At 28.7% G+C, this 16552-nt stretch overlaps 1 protein-coding gene across 3 annotated transcripts in view; it reads right to left on the bottom strand.

Annotated features, from left to right (window-relative positions):
- Positions 1–5691: 5691 nt before the first annotated feature.
- LOC101238502 (uncharacterized) overlaps positions 5692–16552 on the bottom strand; it is a 40679-nt gene continuing 29818 nt past the window's right edge. For all 3 annotated transcript variants that reach the window (XM_065808280.1, XM_065808278.1, XM_065808281.1), the window contains 5 exons: positions 14071–14120; positions 11744–11989; positions 11199–11311; positions 10762–10928; positions 5692–5891 (listed from right to left, as the gene is read on the bottom strand). In XM_065808280.1, coding sequence (XP_065664352.1) covers positions 5700–5891; positions 10762–10928; positions 11199–11311; positions 11744–11989; positions 14071–14120 — 768 coding nt within the window. In that variant the 3' untranslated portion in view covers positions 5692–5699. The remainder of the gene's footprint in view (positions 5892–10761; positions 10929–11198; positions 11312–11743; positions 11990–14070; positions 14121–16552) is intronic.

Raw genomic sequence — 16552 nt, 5'->3', positions numbered from 1 at the left:
TTTAAAAAACAAAAGGATACTCTTGGTTTTCAAGCTATATATAGCTTGAAAACCAAGAGTATCCTTTTTTTTTTTTAAATATCTATATCTATATATAGATCTTATAAACTATTGGCATTATTACTTTTTTTTTTATTTTTTTTTATTTTCTTATATTTGTATGTTGTTTTTTTTTATATAAAATGGATTTTTATGGCTTTAGTAAAAGAGTATGTTCTACTTTTATATTTTTTAACCAATACCTACGCCAAGCCGATCGTATTTAGATTTTTACGCCAACTTATCTATTAAAAAATCTTATCCCAATCAGCTCGGCTTTATATTTTTTATTTTTAAAAAAATAGTATAAGCAAATTTACTTTTTTTACGTTAACTATCAAATCAGATGAATTTTTGCATATCCTTTATAGAAAACCTTGGTAAACTATTTATATCTAATGCGTCAACCGTTTCTAATTGCTTTTTACTTTTTGCTTTTTGTATTAAAAATTTATAATTCCAATTCATTTTTAAATTTTATTTTTCATAAGAACTCGAATACTTTTACCGTCATTTTTATCAGATTTTAAATGAAAACAGTTAATCAAAGAAGTAGCTAACATCAGTCATAATAAAGCGTGTACAAGAAATAAATGTGAAAGTAGAAAAACAACTAAAAAAAAGTACTCCTCAATTTTTATTTCGAACCAAGTAATAGTTTTAATACAATAATATAAGAAGATCAAACATTAAAAAAAAAAATTAATTATTCCTGTGGAAACTTAATATAATTTCGAGCTATTGCTTTAGTGGTAGAATCAAAACTATTTGATGCTTTTTTAATTTTTTTTAAATAAAAATTTGTCGTAGAAGCTCCGTATAAACACTTTAGAGAGAAAGCTTTCAAGAAATATTTCATTCATGTATAAAGCAAAACCTTTCCTAAATAACATGTTCTTAAAAAGTTTATATTTTTCATTAATACATAGTCACCTAAGCTATGGTAACAAGCCTGCGCAAGCACAAATCATATAATTTAAAAAAACTCTACATTAAATTAATTTAAACGATATTTTAATATCTTTAATGTTTATGCAAAGCTTTTTTTGTTTTTTTTATTTTTCTTTTAATTATTAGCCCAGTACTTTTCAATAACTCTCAATTCTGGGCAGTTTGGAGGATTTTCTGTTTTAGGCACAAATTTCACATTATTCTTTTTATACCATTCCATAGCTAGTTTACGATAATGAATTGAAGGTAAATCAGGCCAGAACACAGGTCTATAATTGTGTGATTTAATGAGAGTTAAAAGGCGTTTTTGTAAACATTGTTTAACATATATTTGACCAGAAAGTGTGGACTGAGAAATATAAGGTGCTGATTTTTTGCCACAACTGCAAATAGTTTGCCAAATGGAAGCTATTTGCAGTTGTGGCAAAAAATCAGATGAAAGTAAATATTTGTGCATAATTTTTTCTCTTCTTTTTTTTGTCATTTTTAAAACTAATTTCAAGTTAAATCCAGAAACTAACACATTTTTTTGAAACCACAAAACGTTGTAAACAAAATACAAAACAATTAAAAAGATTTTAATACAACCACTGAAAAAAAAAGACGTGCTAATTCTTTCACATTTATTTCGTGTACACTAGGGTGGAGCGATTTTCATAGCAAAAAAAAAAGAGTTTAAAAACCAATATTACTGAGACACGAATCAATGTCTATTTATTATAAGATAAAAGTAAAAAAATATTTTTTGATTTTGATGAGATCTTGAGGGTCCTTTTTGGAATTTAAATACTTGACAGGTCCTAATATTTTTGAATTTTTTTTTTTCTAAACCATATCAACCTTGGACTCAAAAAAAGCAGAAAAAAATGCTTTTTTAATAAATAATAATATTATTAAAAAAATTTTTTAGTTAAAAAAATACTTGCAAAAATATACCTTAAAACCCCCGTTTTGTTGAGGACGGGGGTTTTTAATGAAAAAAACAACTTTACTTTTTTAATTTTAATTTTTTAATAAAAACAAATATTATTTTCAAAATCAGCATATTATTTTGCTTCTTTTAAGTATCAAGTTGATATAGTTTAGAAAAAAAAATTTAAACAATATTAGGACCCATCAAAAATTTAGAATCCAAAGAGGAACCTCAAGAACTCATCTAAACTAAAAAAAAGAGTAAGGTTCTTTTTTCACCAAAAGATATTGATTTGCTGCTCAGGCAAATCAAATTTCAAAAATTTTCAAAATCGCTCCACCCTAGTGTACACCTTACTTTATCCAAAGAATCAAAGATTGTTTAAATGTACAATTAACAGCCTCAACAACTCATAAGCGTTTTGTAACAAACCAAGTATGGTTAGTTTGTAAACTAGTAAACTAACTTTTAGAACAAATTGCGATCTTGGTAAATATTTAATATGTAGTTTTTAATTCATCAATGATATCTTTGAAACCTCTGAAACTACTAAATCCTTAGACTGAACTAGTTCTTATAAATCGGTTTTTGTTTTAAAAAAACTTAATATAGTTGTGTCATAGTTGCAGCAAAGCGTCCTTAAACATCAATAATAAAAGTATTTGAGTGCATACAACAAAAGGCATAACTAAATATCTTTTTTTTTGCCCATTGTACAGATTTTATTATAAAAAATTTTTTGAACTTTTATCAAATAATAAATAAGTACCGCCGGGTTTAGCTGTTCGTCTTTTAAGTCAAACAAACCTTTGATCGTGTCTGTATTATCTAATCGCCAAACATTTCATGATCGTGATTTTGCTCCTAATTTTTTGTCAACAAAAAGACTCATATCTGACGGCAACAATTCGAAACTTTTAACGTGCAATTAAATTTTGATCAAGAACAGTCTTTAACCAAACGAGATAAACTGCAAGAGCTTGTTCTTTCGAACGTTTGAAAGAGTTTTTTATTTTTTAATTCATTTAGAAGGTATAGAAATTCATCTTTGGTAAAATATCTATTTTAGAGACAAAATTCAGTTGTTACGTTATTTGTATCACTAAATTTTGTGAATATAGATGCTGTTGTTAAATCCTAAACTAAAAATCTACTTGTTTGTAACAATGTTAACTCAAGGTTGTTTGTAACTATGCTAATTCTTTACCCTGATTTTTTTTTTAATAAGAGGTTGTTTGTAGCAATACATAAAAACGAGAAAATTGTGTTAAAATTTATAGTTTTTATTCATTTATTCGGATCATTATTTTGAAATTTTTTCTTAAAAAACTCAAAATTTTGAATAAAAAAAAAAAATTAATTACTTTTTAAAAAATAATTTCATGTTGTTATAAACTGCGTCATGATGTAATAAATGTATTATCGGAATAAATTGTTATTGCATTATTAAAAAAAGTCTGAAAAAAAGATTGTTTTCAATTATCAACATATTTTCGATGAGTCTGAATGAAAGTTAGATCAATATTTTGGAACGGAGTCAAGGGATAACAAGGGAGAGGGTGTAATATTATATTTGAAAATCTAATTTTTATTTTTTACTAAATTTTAACTCAAAGATTTAAAAGTAAAATTTCAATTCTAGTTAAAGAATGAATTCTCAAATATCGCAAAAATAACATTTTAAAGTTTATTCCATTTCTAAATCTTATATGCTGATATTTAAATATTAAATCTATCTAAATATTAGATCCAATAACAAACTCTTTCTATTAATAATAAAGAATATTTTTGTGGTTGAGCGCTAACATACGTAGTCCAGTTTTTTGTCAGTTTCTTAAAATCAATTTACTCGAACACCTTTTAAAAATGAACTTCTCATTTACTCAAGATTATTTTTTAAGAATTGTTTAAAATTTTCTAAAGAATTGTTTAAAAAAAGTATTTTGAAATAAGTGAAACAATCCGCAAAATAAATTAAAAATATTGCATGTTTGCGACAATTAAAAAGAAAGTTTATGAGTTAAGTACAACTCTTTTTACTTTGATATTTTTTATGTAAACTTTCATAGAGGAAACCAGTTTGATAGAGGAAACCAGTTTAATAAATGACTATCAGTTTGGTTTTCGACGTAAACGATCAACAAAACCAGCTGCAACGCTGTGTGTAGATAACATAAAACAAACAGTTGACGAAAGTAAAATAGCTGGGGCATTATTTTTGGACTCGAGTAAGGCATTTGACACTTTAAGCCACAGAATACTTATCAACAAACAATACTTATTAAACAGTTATAGTGTTCGTGATACTGCTGCTGGTTTAAAGATTATCTATTTAACAGATCTGAAACAATTTGTTTTCAAAACACAATATCTGAAACAGGAAAAGTTGTATGCGGTGTACCTCAAAGATCAATATTAGGTCTTTTACTTTTTGTTATTTACTTTAATGACCTGGTATCTTGTTTGAAACATTCAAAACCTATTATTTATGCTGACGACAGAGTCATATACGTTCCTGGAAAAGATGTATTTGTTATAAAATTGCATCTTTCATCCGAAATGAAAGAAACCTCAAAATGGTGTATAAAAAACGAGCTAATACTCAACCTTGGAGTCGGTTAAACTGAGTTTATGCTGTTTGAGACAGGAAAGTCTCTCTCAAGACAATAAAAAACAATGAACGTTTCTAACAACTTCAACTCAATATGGTTAACCTTGAGCTATAAATACCTTGGTATCGACCTAGACCCGACATTAAATATGAGTAGTTATTTTAACAATGCTTATAAAAATGCTTGTGGCAGACTAAGACTACTTAAAAAAACTAGACATTTGTTAACACCTCATGCAGCAGAATGACCAGTTGGCTATTATTAACTATTATTACACCTACTCTGGAAATCTTTGCCTCAACCTACCAAAATCCAAATCAGAGAAGCTGAACTCTTTGTATGCACATGCATCTCGTTTAAGAAATGCAAAGAACAAGCACAAAGTGAACATAAAATCACGATTCTAGCAAATTCTCATTGTAAATTGTCTAATAACGAAGCAATCCATTCTTGGTTTATCATGCTCAAACTTTGCAAACTACTTTGAAGTTGTCAACCATTCAAAAGCAACAAGAAATAACAGCAAACTAACAAAAATTCCAAAAATCCGACTTGCATATGCTAAAAGTTCGTTCTATTACTCTAGTGCTAGAGTCTATAACAATCTCCTATTAGAAATAAGGAAAATCAACCCGTTAGCTGAATTTAAAAATGAGTTAAAAATTTAATTTTAAATGTTTTTATTATATTTTATAACAGGACTTACACTGATAACAAAACTGTAATATTTTCTGAAGTAAAAAGAAAAAAAATTTAAAAATTTAAAAATTTATTACTAAACAAAAGAAAAAAAAAATTAACACCTATTGAAATCTTTTTAAAAAAGCGCGTATACTAGTGCTAACACATATATTATAGTGGCTCCAAAAACTCTTAACCATTTTCATGACCAAAGCTTTTAACCGTTTTCATGACCAAAGCTCTTAACCGTTTTCGTGACAAAACTCTTAACCGTTTTCATGACCAAAGCTCTTAACCGTTTTCATGACCAAAACTCTTAACCGTTTTCATGACCAAAGCCCTTACCCGTTTTCATGACCAAAACTCTTAACCGTTTTCATGACCTAAGCTCTTAACCGTTTTCATGACTAAAACTCAACCGTTTCAATTCCAAAACCGTTTTCATACGCTTGCAAGATAAGAGTACGCATGCAGGAGAGAGAGAGGAAAAGTAGCTCAATAATTCAATCTTTTCTATTTTTCAACATTTTACAAAGATGTTTATGGTTAACCCAATCTTTTGACTGACATATTTTTGAACAGTATGTCTCATAACATTCTGCACAGCGGCGTAGCTTTATTCCTTCTCCTGCACCGCAGTTTCCACAGTGACGCACCAATTCTCGTCTTTTAAACTTTCGATGAACCAAAAGTACCTTCAATGAAAATACGTTTTCGATTAAAAAAAAAATTAATACAAAATATTTATTTTTAGAAACTAATTAATCTTATTAAAAATTAATTATTCTAAAAAAAATGAATAGAATATAGGCACTAACTATTTAAATACGCGCTATAACATTTGTTGCACCTACAATGTTATATCGAAAAAACAAAACTAAAAATTTGTTCTCGCATTAATTTTTATAATACAAAAATAAACTTGAATATAAAATAGAAAAATTCTGCTGTAGCGGAACATTTTTAATTTGAAGGAAATAATTGTAACCGTAAAATGATAGACGTTGAAATATAGCGTCATGAAGGCAAGGTTTAAGATGGCGGTCTGAATTTAGACGAAAAAAGAGAAAACAAATCAAATGAAAGAAAAAAGCAATTAAGAATTATAAGTTTCGAAGTTTATTTGTTTATTTTTTAGTTAATAACTTATTATTTACATTTTTTCACATTTTTATTCTGAACGATTTAATATATTATTTTAAAACCATCAGAAAATAGTTTTTTTTTGTTTTATTGTGATGTAGGGAAAAAATAGCGATTTTTTTGTTTTTTTGTCAATTTCTTAAAACATGAACGGCCGGTCTAAGAACGCAGGGAAATAAATGGTATTCTAATCCTGCCGTTTAGGCTCCGTATATTAACCGCTGTTATCAATTCTGGTGGTTGAGATAATGAAGACTTAGGTTGAGAAAGTTTCAAACGCATTAGGGGAACTCTGAGTGATCAGTTTTATTGACGTCGAGTGGAAACAAGCCAGTAGTTTGGATCAAGTAACTATTTGCGCACGCATTAAAAATTTACCAAAGCTGTAAAGTCTTTGCATTAAACTTGTCTTTGCATTAAACTATACAAGAAATTTGAGCCAAACACTTTTGGCAAAAAAATAGCATCATTTAGTGCCGGCAGAATAAATGAAGAATGAGCTTGCAAGCAAATTTATAAGACATTTTTATCCATGTAAATAATTACGACCTGATGCCTTGATTAAAAATTTTGAAAACCATTTATAGAGGTTGTTCAACATTTGAAAACATTTTACGGGTTGCTTGTTGTTACGGGTTAACATTTTATAACATTTTAGAGGTTGCTCAACATTTGAAAACCTAATATTATATATAAAAAAAGGTTTTCAAATTTAAAATCGAGATAAACAGGGTAGGATGAAATAGTGGATATAATTAAGAATGAATAGATAACGACAATTTTTATTGTAATCTGTAATTATTGAATAAACTTAATATTAATATATTTTCAATCGCGTAATAGAGAATATCTGAATAAGTTAATATAAATTTTAACAAAAAGATTTTTTTTTTTGTTGATATATTGATAAATATTCGGCAACAAAATATATACTCTTTTATTTTCTTCAAAAATGGGCATAAAACTCTTTACTATCGGTTAAATTAATACGTATTCTTTATAACTTTTAACGCCGATCAAGAATCTTGTTATAAAATAAAGTTATTTCTGGTAAAACAAAAAAATAAAGTAAAAAAATGAGTTTTAACGGAAAAACGGTGAACTAAGGATTGGTAACAAGGGAGTTAAATTAATTTTTAACTTAATAAATATTTTTATTACCTTGATAAATATTTTTATCAATTTAACAATTAGCATATTTTATTCATCTCCAATTTAGATTTTTATCAAAAATTATTTAAAAAAAAACATTCATGAATTGAACAAAAATTAATATGAATGTATTGAACAAAAACAAGAATGTATTGAAAAGATTTTGCTCCTCAGATTCATTTATCAGTAAAAAAAAAGTTCAATCACAAAGAAGTCATTTGTTCTAGAAGCGATCTTTTAAAATCAACCTTTGTTCTCTGTACAGTACCACAACCAATAACCTCATGAATATTAAAGTAAAAAAATAAAACTTTCTCTTTAGCTAGTAACATGCAAAAAGGAATACACAGCACACCGAAAAAAAAAAATTATCATCTCTATTTGAACCCTAACATATATATATATATATATATATATATATATATATATATATATATATATATATATATATATATATATATATATATATATATATATATATATATATATATATATATAATTACTTCTACCTACAAAAAATCGATGCCAGAATTTAAAAGATCAAATAAATAAGGAAGGAAAATACCTTTTAATCCACCATGAAGTGTATAACAATAGTGAGATAAACGGATCATCCGTCTGTTTTTTCACTTTAAAAGACCATAACGATAATATTATTAACAACCCTTTAGTTCGCCTTTTAAATCCTTCGAAAAACGAGGTAGGAAGAATTAGTTAAGTCATTTTATCTAAAAATTTTTACGAATTAAAAAATAAACTACAGTTGAATCAATGACAAAGCACCCAATTTGTTATAGATTGGTTTAAAAAAATCAAAAACAAACACCTTTGCAAATTTCTAATTTTTGATATAATTGATTTTTACCAACCTATTAGTGAAAACACTCTTACCAATGTAATCTGTTTCGCCGAAAAAACATGTTATTATCATACAAAAGATGACTATAAAAAATTAATATATCATGCAAGAAAATCTCTAATTTTTAAAAACGATGAAGCTTGGATAAAGAAAAGAGGCGAATTATTTGATGTCATGAATGGGAGCATTTGATCGAGCTGAAGTTTGCGAACTAGTTGGTATTTTTATATTGTTTCAACTCTCTTAACACTACGATAAAAATAATTTTGGCTTGTATCGTGACGATGGACTTGCTACTTTTGAAAACAAAAGCGGCCAACAAATGGAAAAAATCAAAAAGCATTTTACGCATATTCTTAAAAGTAACAACCTACTTATCTCCATCCAATGTAATATTAAAATAGTCAATTATCTTGATGTAACATTTAACCTGATTGACAGTTCTTATCAACCATTTTGTAAACCTAATAACCAACTTATGTGTTTATTCTGATTCAAACCATCCACCTAATATAATAAAAGAAATCCCTCGCACTATTGAGTTAAGATTATCGACTATGGCAGTAAATGAAACTGTGTTCAAAATTCTATTCTTCCGTATGAAGAGGCTTTACGTAAATCAGGATGCAATTCAAAACTCACCTACCAACCGCAAATAAACAAAAATCAAAAAAGACATCGCAAACGTAAAATTATATGGTACAACCTCCCGTTCAGCAAAAATGTTGAAACTAAAATTGGATATCGCTTTTTAGTTTTAATTGACCAACACTTTCCAGTAGGCTTCATAAAATTTTTAATCGAAACTATATTAAAGTTATAGTTGCATGCCTAATATCAAGTCTTTAATAAATGCACATAACAACAAAATTTTACAAAGCAATAAAAATAAAACATCAAAAAAATGCAACTGCATAGACAAAAAAATTTGTCCATTAAATAACCAATGCCTTTCTAGCAATGTCGTATACCAAGCCACTGTGAGTTCTAGAGATCCTTAATTCAAAGACAAAGTTTATTTCGGTATAAGTGAAACCACATTTAAATTAAGATATGCCAACCATCTTGAATCTTTCCATGCACCCAAATTTAAAAAAGACACTGAGCTTTCCAAAGAAATATGGAAGCTAAAATCGAAAAATATAAAATCTGTGATTACATGGAAGATAATAGCACGACCCTAAATCAAGCATCAAAAGTTTGTAATCTTTGCCGCGAGAAATTTCATATATTATCATATAAAGGAGAAAACTTACTTAATAAAAAATATGAAATAATATCGAAGTGCCGTCATTCAAAGAAATTTTTACTATCCTTATTCGACACCGAGGACTAAAACCTTTGACGTCTTTTTGTTTTGTTTTGTTTTTGTAACGTCAGAACTCATTCCACCGTAATTTTAATTTGTTATTTTTAAACGGTACACACAATACACACTGGCTGCTGATTGCCGAAAGGCAGGAAACTCAGAGTTCCATCAAAAGTTGTTTTTATTCATTTTATATAATTAAATAGTGTTCTATTATTTAATAGTATTGAGCACTCTTAAACGTACTAGAGTATTTGTATTATTATTATACCGTTATAATACATTACCTATTTTGTTTGTGTATATATATATATATATATATGTTATATATATATATATATATATATGTTTTATATGTATATATATATATATATATATGTTATATATATATATATGTTTTATATATATATATATGTTATATATATATATATATATATATATATATATATATATATATATATAAATATAAAAAATATATATATATATATATATAAAATATATATATATGTGTGTGTGTGTGTGTGTGTGTGTGTGTGTGTGTGTGTGTGTGTGTGTGTGTGTGTGCGTGCGTGTGGGTGGGTGTGTGTGTATGTGTGAAGTACAATATACTCTAGTGTATAGTATTCTCTGAAGTACAATCAATCATGAATCAGTCATGAAGTACTAAGTCCTCTGTAATCTGCAGGCTTTGTTATTGTCTCATGCAATAAAAACCATTTTCTCTTTTAATAATTCTTTACAAAAAGACAAATATTGTATTCTTCGATTTTTGTTTTTGAGCAATTCCATTTTATTTTTTTCTGTAATTTGAATTTAATGGGTATTCTTTTGAGATTTTTGTGCGCTCGTGTGTGTGCTTGCCTCTGTGTGTATAAATATACATCGTGTCATAAATGTTCAAACAAATATAGACAACTGGTAAACAAACATTTTCCTTGCTCTAATTTTTAAAAGCATTATTATTAAAGTAAGTTATAAAACAAAAACTATTTTTAACTTATTAAAAACTTTAAAAATTTGAATTTTTAAAATTCTTTAAAAATTTAAACATTTAAAATCTTTGAAAACAAGTGTTAAAAAAATATATAAAACAAAAAATTACTTCTTTGTAAAATGCTTTAAATAAAGGATTATCAGAAGCAAGTTCGCAAACACAGGATATATCATTAAGGGCTTTGAGGTAATCTTTTAACTCAAACCAAGCTTTTGCACGCCTATATGTTGCTTTAATAAAAATTTTTTCTCTATGAGGTGCACCTTCTGTTGAAGCTGAATATAAAAATTCAAATAATTATTTTATTAATAAACTGTACTTGATTTTTAGAAAAAAGCTTAGTTAATTGAAACAGAAAATATTTCCCAGAAAATTAAACCCTGGTTCAAATTAAAACTGAAAATCTCAGAAAAAAAGTGTTTTATTATTTAAAAAAAAAAAAAAAAAAGATTGGATGCAAATCTAAATCCATTTCAACATAGAAAAAGCAAGAAAGGAAAAAATTAGAGGGAAAAATGATCATATATGTTCAGCCAGAAACTTACGTATCCAACATGCACATATTGCTTTGCTAGCTTCACTGACAGCAGCTTTCCAATTTTTAAGTTTTAAGTAACACTGAGCACGACTGGCGAACAAGGTTGCTGGTTCAACCCACCTAAATATAATTGAAAAAAGTAAACTAGTTTAACTTAAAGCAACATCAGCTAATGCTGATTAAAAATAATTTTATTTTCATTAAAAAAATATTGATAAAAAAACTGATTTATTAACCTGATTAAAAGTTTGATAGTGGTGAGGTGTAAAAGCATGAGTAAAAGCTTGAGGGTGCACACATAAACTTAGCTCTAGGGTGCATATATAAATTAAGCTTGAGGGTGCATACATAAACAAAGCTTGAGGACGCACACAAAAATTAATATCTCTTTTTACAAAATGTTTTAAAAATATAATGCTATAAAAGCTTATGAAATTAAAAAAAAAAAGTATAAGTTTAAAATATTTCAAATAATTTATTGAAATAAATGGTAACTAAATTAAATTTGTCTCGTGACCAAAAAAATAAAGAAAATAAAAATATTATAAATACCAGTGAAACACATTTTCTCCTAAATCCTTTTTCCAGGAAGGGCAATCTTTACCGTCTGGACATTTAATTCGCAAAGAGCATCTATCAATAGCTTCTGAATACAATTGAAGAGCTTTAGAGTAGTTTTTTTTTTTTAATTCATCATTACCAAGTCTTTTAAGAAAGTCCACATTTTGGCGATTATCAACAATTTTATCCGAATGCTTACTGTTGTCAATAGCCTTTTGCTCTTCTGCACGCCAGCCCCTAAAGTATAAATATAGTTTTAACCAACTTAACTTATACTATTTAACTAACATTATATTTCAGATAGCTAATCATGCTTCAAAATTGTTTCATAAAGCAATATTATACCTGAAACTTAATGACAAACTTAATACTTTTTCCTTACAAATATTTTAATAGTAAATTATTTGTTTTTTAATTTAATTTTTTTAAATGTAAACAGTGCATTTTGCAGTATGTTTCATAGTAGATTTATGGTAAAACAGAGTTAGAATCTCTTCACAGAGTTTAAACCCACACTGTGCCTCTGGAAATACTGCAGTCAATACCTGTTTCTCTGACCACTCTGACCTTATTTAAAAAGGTTTGTGGTTTAGAATTTACTTCAATATCAACATTTTGGCTTTTTGCATGATCAAATATGAGTTGGCTTGACAATGTTATTAGAGGTGGTGGGTGGTGGATGGTGGGTACCTTATGTTAACCACACCAGAAAATTCCAATAGCTTAGCCCTACCCCAAAAGCCAAGACCAACTTTAAAACCTGAACTTCATATGAAAAAGATAATGATTACAGTATGGTGGAGCATATTGGAAACATGGTAATGCATATTGGGAGTTGCTTCCTACCTGTCACTGTAGATAGGTCTACTGAACTACTTCCTATCTGCCACTGTGCAGAGGTCTATTGTGCTCAAATAGAAAAGCTAAAATTCTTAACTGATTGTCCAATAGGAAATTTGCTTTTTCATTAATAAACTTGAGCAAATAGAAAAACAAAACAATTAAAATGGTAGGTAATATTATCCCACCTACCATAATCATAACTAGACTTAGTTATCATTATGGTACCCAACTGATTATCAACTTTTTTGTTCACTTTTGTACAATCTGAGATAGAGCTTATAAAACAAGACTTACCTCAAAGCTTACCCAAGAAATCTTTCTGCCAAGCTGAAAGAGTTTTATCACAGCATTATTTTTTGTGTGCATGTTGGCAAACAGTTATAGATAAAAATAAATAAGTATTTATATGTAAATTTATTATTTGTAAATTTTTTATTAATAAATTTTTAAAACTCAAAAGTTTTTAACTACTAAGTATTGTAAATATTCCACACAATGAACTTATTCATTTGTTCCACATACACAATGAACTTATTCATTTGTCACACACACACAATGAACTTATTCATTTGTCACACACACACAATGAACTTATCTATTTGTCACACACACACACACACACACACACACACACACACACACACACACACAGTGAACTTATTTATTTGTTACACACACACACACACACACACACAATGAACTTATTCATTTGCCACACACACTCAATTAATACACCTAATAGTTATTTATCTGTTAGTGAAATTTCTACAAAACTAAAAATAATTAAAAAATTATTTCAACAAGCAAAAGACATTTATTTGGTGCACATTTTACAACAAAACCAAGTTTTAAATTGTAATGTGTGGCCACAATGGGTAGCAAAAAAATTTGCACAAATAAACAAGGATATTCATACAACATTGTTAAGTTTGCTCAGAGATTAATATACGAGAACTTACTTGTGCGTCCAATTTAAAATGTTGTTAAATTTTTGTGGTCTGAAAAACCTAACCCTAAAATCCTTATATCACCCATGCACTCCCTCCATGTTAATAACTTCTCTACTTATTTCCATTTGAAATAATTGACCAATCAATAACGGAAACAAATTTCAATGACTTTTCTTTCACATTATGAATCAAGCACAATCTGTAGATAAAACTAATTTATGAATTAATAAATAAATAATGTGTATATATACTATACAATGCATTTTCCACCATTTTATAGATTTATTATAAAATTATAAATTTTTTGTTAATTTTTCATCATTGCTCATAATTTCTAGTAAATTAAATCATTTTGATTACAGTACCTACTAAAAGAAGATGATACCAGGATACTGCCTGCAATCCACAGTCAGTTAACATTTTTAAAGATGGTCCATTTACTAATAATTTATTAAATAATTTAAAAACATTTTAATTAAAATAAATTAAAAAACTTTGCAAAACAAAACTTATAACACAACTCACCCAACATATTTTTGAAACCCTGTTCTTATTTGATCCATATGATACGAATGCTATCATTAAAAAAATATGTCAGCAAATTTATTCAAAAAATTACAAACTATATTTAAACTACATAAAATTTACACAAACAAACTGCTTTTCTTTTTTTTTACAATTTATGATACAGAAAACAAAGAAATGTAATGATCACATTTTTGAAAATTAATGATTACGAATCTTATTATTTAATAAAAAAAGGCCAAACATCATCAAAAATCCATTAAAACTTTTATATCTGTAACTTAAGTAAGTATTAACAGTGCCATTTTGCGCATGGATGGTGTCCCTGTTTGTAATTTTGGTGTGCATTGCGGAGGCCACATTTGGAGCCCTTTGTTACGGCTTAGGGTTTATTAGTAGTAATGAGACAATTACTTGGGCTATTAAACAGTGTTCTGAGTACTATCTATGCTTTGAGTCAAGTTCTTCAATCTAATTTAAAATGAATAAAGTACCAAAAACTATAAAACACAAAAAACCATCATCATCACCAAGTTCTCTGCACCTATCATTCACTAATATTTGTGGTCTTCGAAGTAACTTTTCTTCTGTTGAGTCTTATCTCTTGCAAAGTTCACCAGACCTACTTGCTCTTTGTGAGACTAATTTGAGTTCGGCTGTCTCATCTTGTGATCTTAGTGTTGATGGTTATCTTCCTCTGATTCGTAAAGACTCCAATAGTCACATGCTTGGCCTGAGCATTTACATTCATAAGAATTCACCCATTTGTCGTGAAACTAGGTTTGAATCCACAGACTAATCTTTTATGTGCTTTCGTTTAGCACCACTTCACCCTATTGCCTTTCTCTTTGTTCTATATCGCTCTCCTTCATCTCAAGACTGCACACTTTTTGACGTTATTTCTGATCATATTGACCAAGCCCTCTCTCTTTTCCCATCAGCCTATTGTTGTTGTTGGTGACTTTAATGCTCATCACACTGAATGGTTTGGCTCTAGTGTCAGTGACTCTGCAGGCATTGAAGACAAAAACTTTTGCCATTCTGAAACTCTAACTCAAATAGTCAACTTTATTCCCTTTCTATGATTTCAGATCAAGCCTCACTCTTCTCCATGATTTTCCTCACTTTGTGCTGCTGCAATTGCTAATCGAAACCGTTACTTCCATATCTATCAGCAAAACAATTCTCCAGAAAACAGACGTCTGTTTATTACTGCTAGAAATTGTAAAAAAGTTTTGTCTAACGCCAAAACCCGCTATTCTCAGGTCATGAAATCTCGTATCTCATCTCAAAAATTAGGCTCTCGTGACTTCTGGAGAATCTTTAATAATATCAATAATAAGGGCAAATCTATAATTCCACCTCTCTTGAATGGTTCAGACTTTGTCACCTCACCTAAAGACAAAGCTGAATTGTTTGCTAAAAACTTTTCATCAATATCATCTCTTGATTCCACTAGTTCTGTTCTACCTGATATTGCCAACAAGCAGATTGATCCATTGCTTGACATTCATATCACTCCAGCATCTGTATCTAAAGTGATTTCCTGCCTAGACTCTTCTAAAGCTTGTGGCCCAGACAACATACCTGTTATTGTCTTGCAGAAGTGTTCTCCGGAGCTGTCGTCTATACTATCAAAACTATTCAACAAGTGCTTATCAGAGTCTTGCTTTCCAGCCTGCCGGAGAGCGGCATCTGTTATCCCTATCTTCAAAAATTCTGGAGAGCGATCTGATTCATCTAACTACCGTCCTATAAGTCTTCTTCCTATCATAAGCAAGGATTTTGAATCTTTAATTAACAAACACTTAATTTCTCATCTTGAATCTAATCACTTTCTGACCATCAATATGGATTTCGATCTTCTCGTTCTACAGCTGATTTGTTAACAGTAATAACTGACAGGTTTTATCGTGCAATAGATAAAGGTGGAGAGGTTAAGGCCATTGCTCTTGACATTTTTAAGATCATTGAATCCTTCCTTTCCAATCATAGCATAAAAGTTGTCTTCGATGGACAACACTCTTCTTCTTATTCTGTAACTTCAGGGGTTCCTCAAGGTTCTATCCTTGGCCCTATACTTTTTTTAATTTACATTAACGATCTTCCAGATATTCTCACATCTAAGGTGGCATTGTTTGCTGATGACACTACCATTTATTCTTGTCGTGATAAAAAACCAACACCCTCTGATTGCTTGGAGGGGGCATTTGAGCTTGAAAAGAATCTTACTTCTGCTACAGCATGGGGTTCACAGTGGCTGGTGAACTTTAATTCAGATAAAACTCAATTTTTTTCTGCCAATCGTTATCGCAATAATTTAGATCTTCCTATATTTATGAACGGTGATGTACTCGATGAGTCACCTACTCTTCATCTTCTAAGATTAACTCTTACTTCCAATCTTTCTTGGAAATCATATATCAAATCAGTTGCAAAATTAGCATCTGCTAAGGTTGCATCTCTTTATCGAGCTCGTCAC

Source organism: Hydra vulgaris, chromosome 10 (assembly GCF_038396675.1).
Source record: "Hydra vulgaris chromosome 10, alternate assembly HydraT2T_AEP".
In the NCBI taxonomy this organism is placed as follows: Eukaryota; Metazoa; Cnidaria; class Hydrozoa; order Anthoathecata; family Hydridae; genus Hydra; species Hydra vulgaris.
This window is presented reverse-complemented; position numbering and strand designations above follow the sequence as displayed.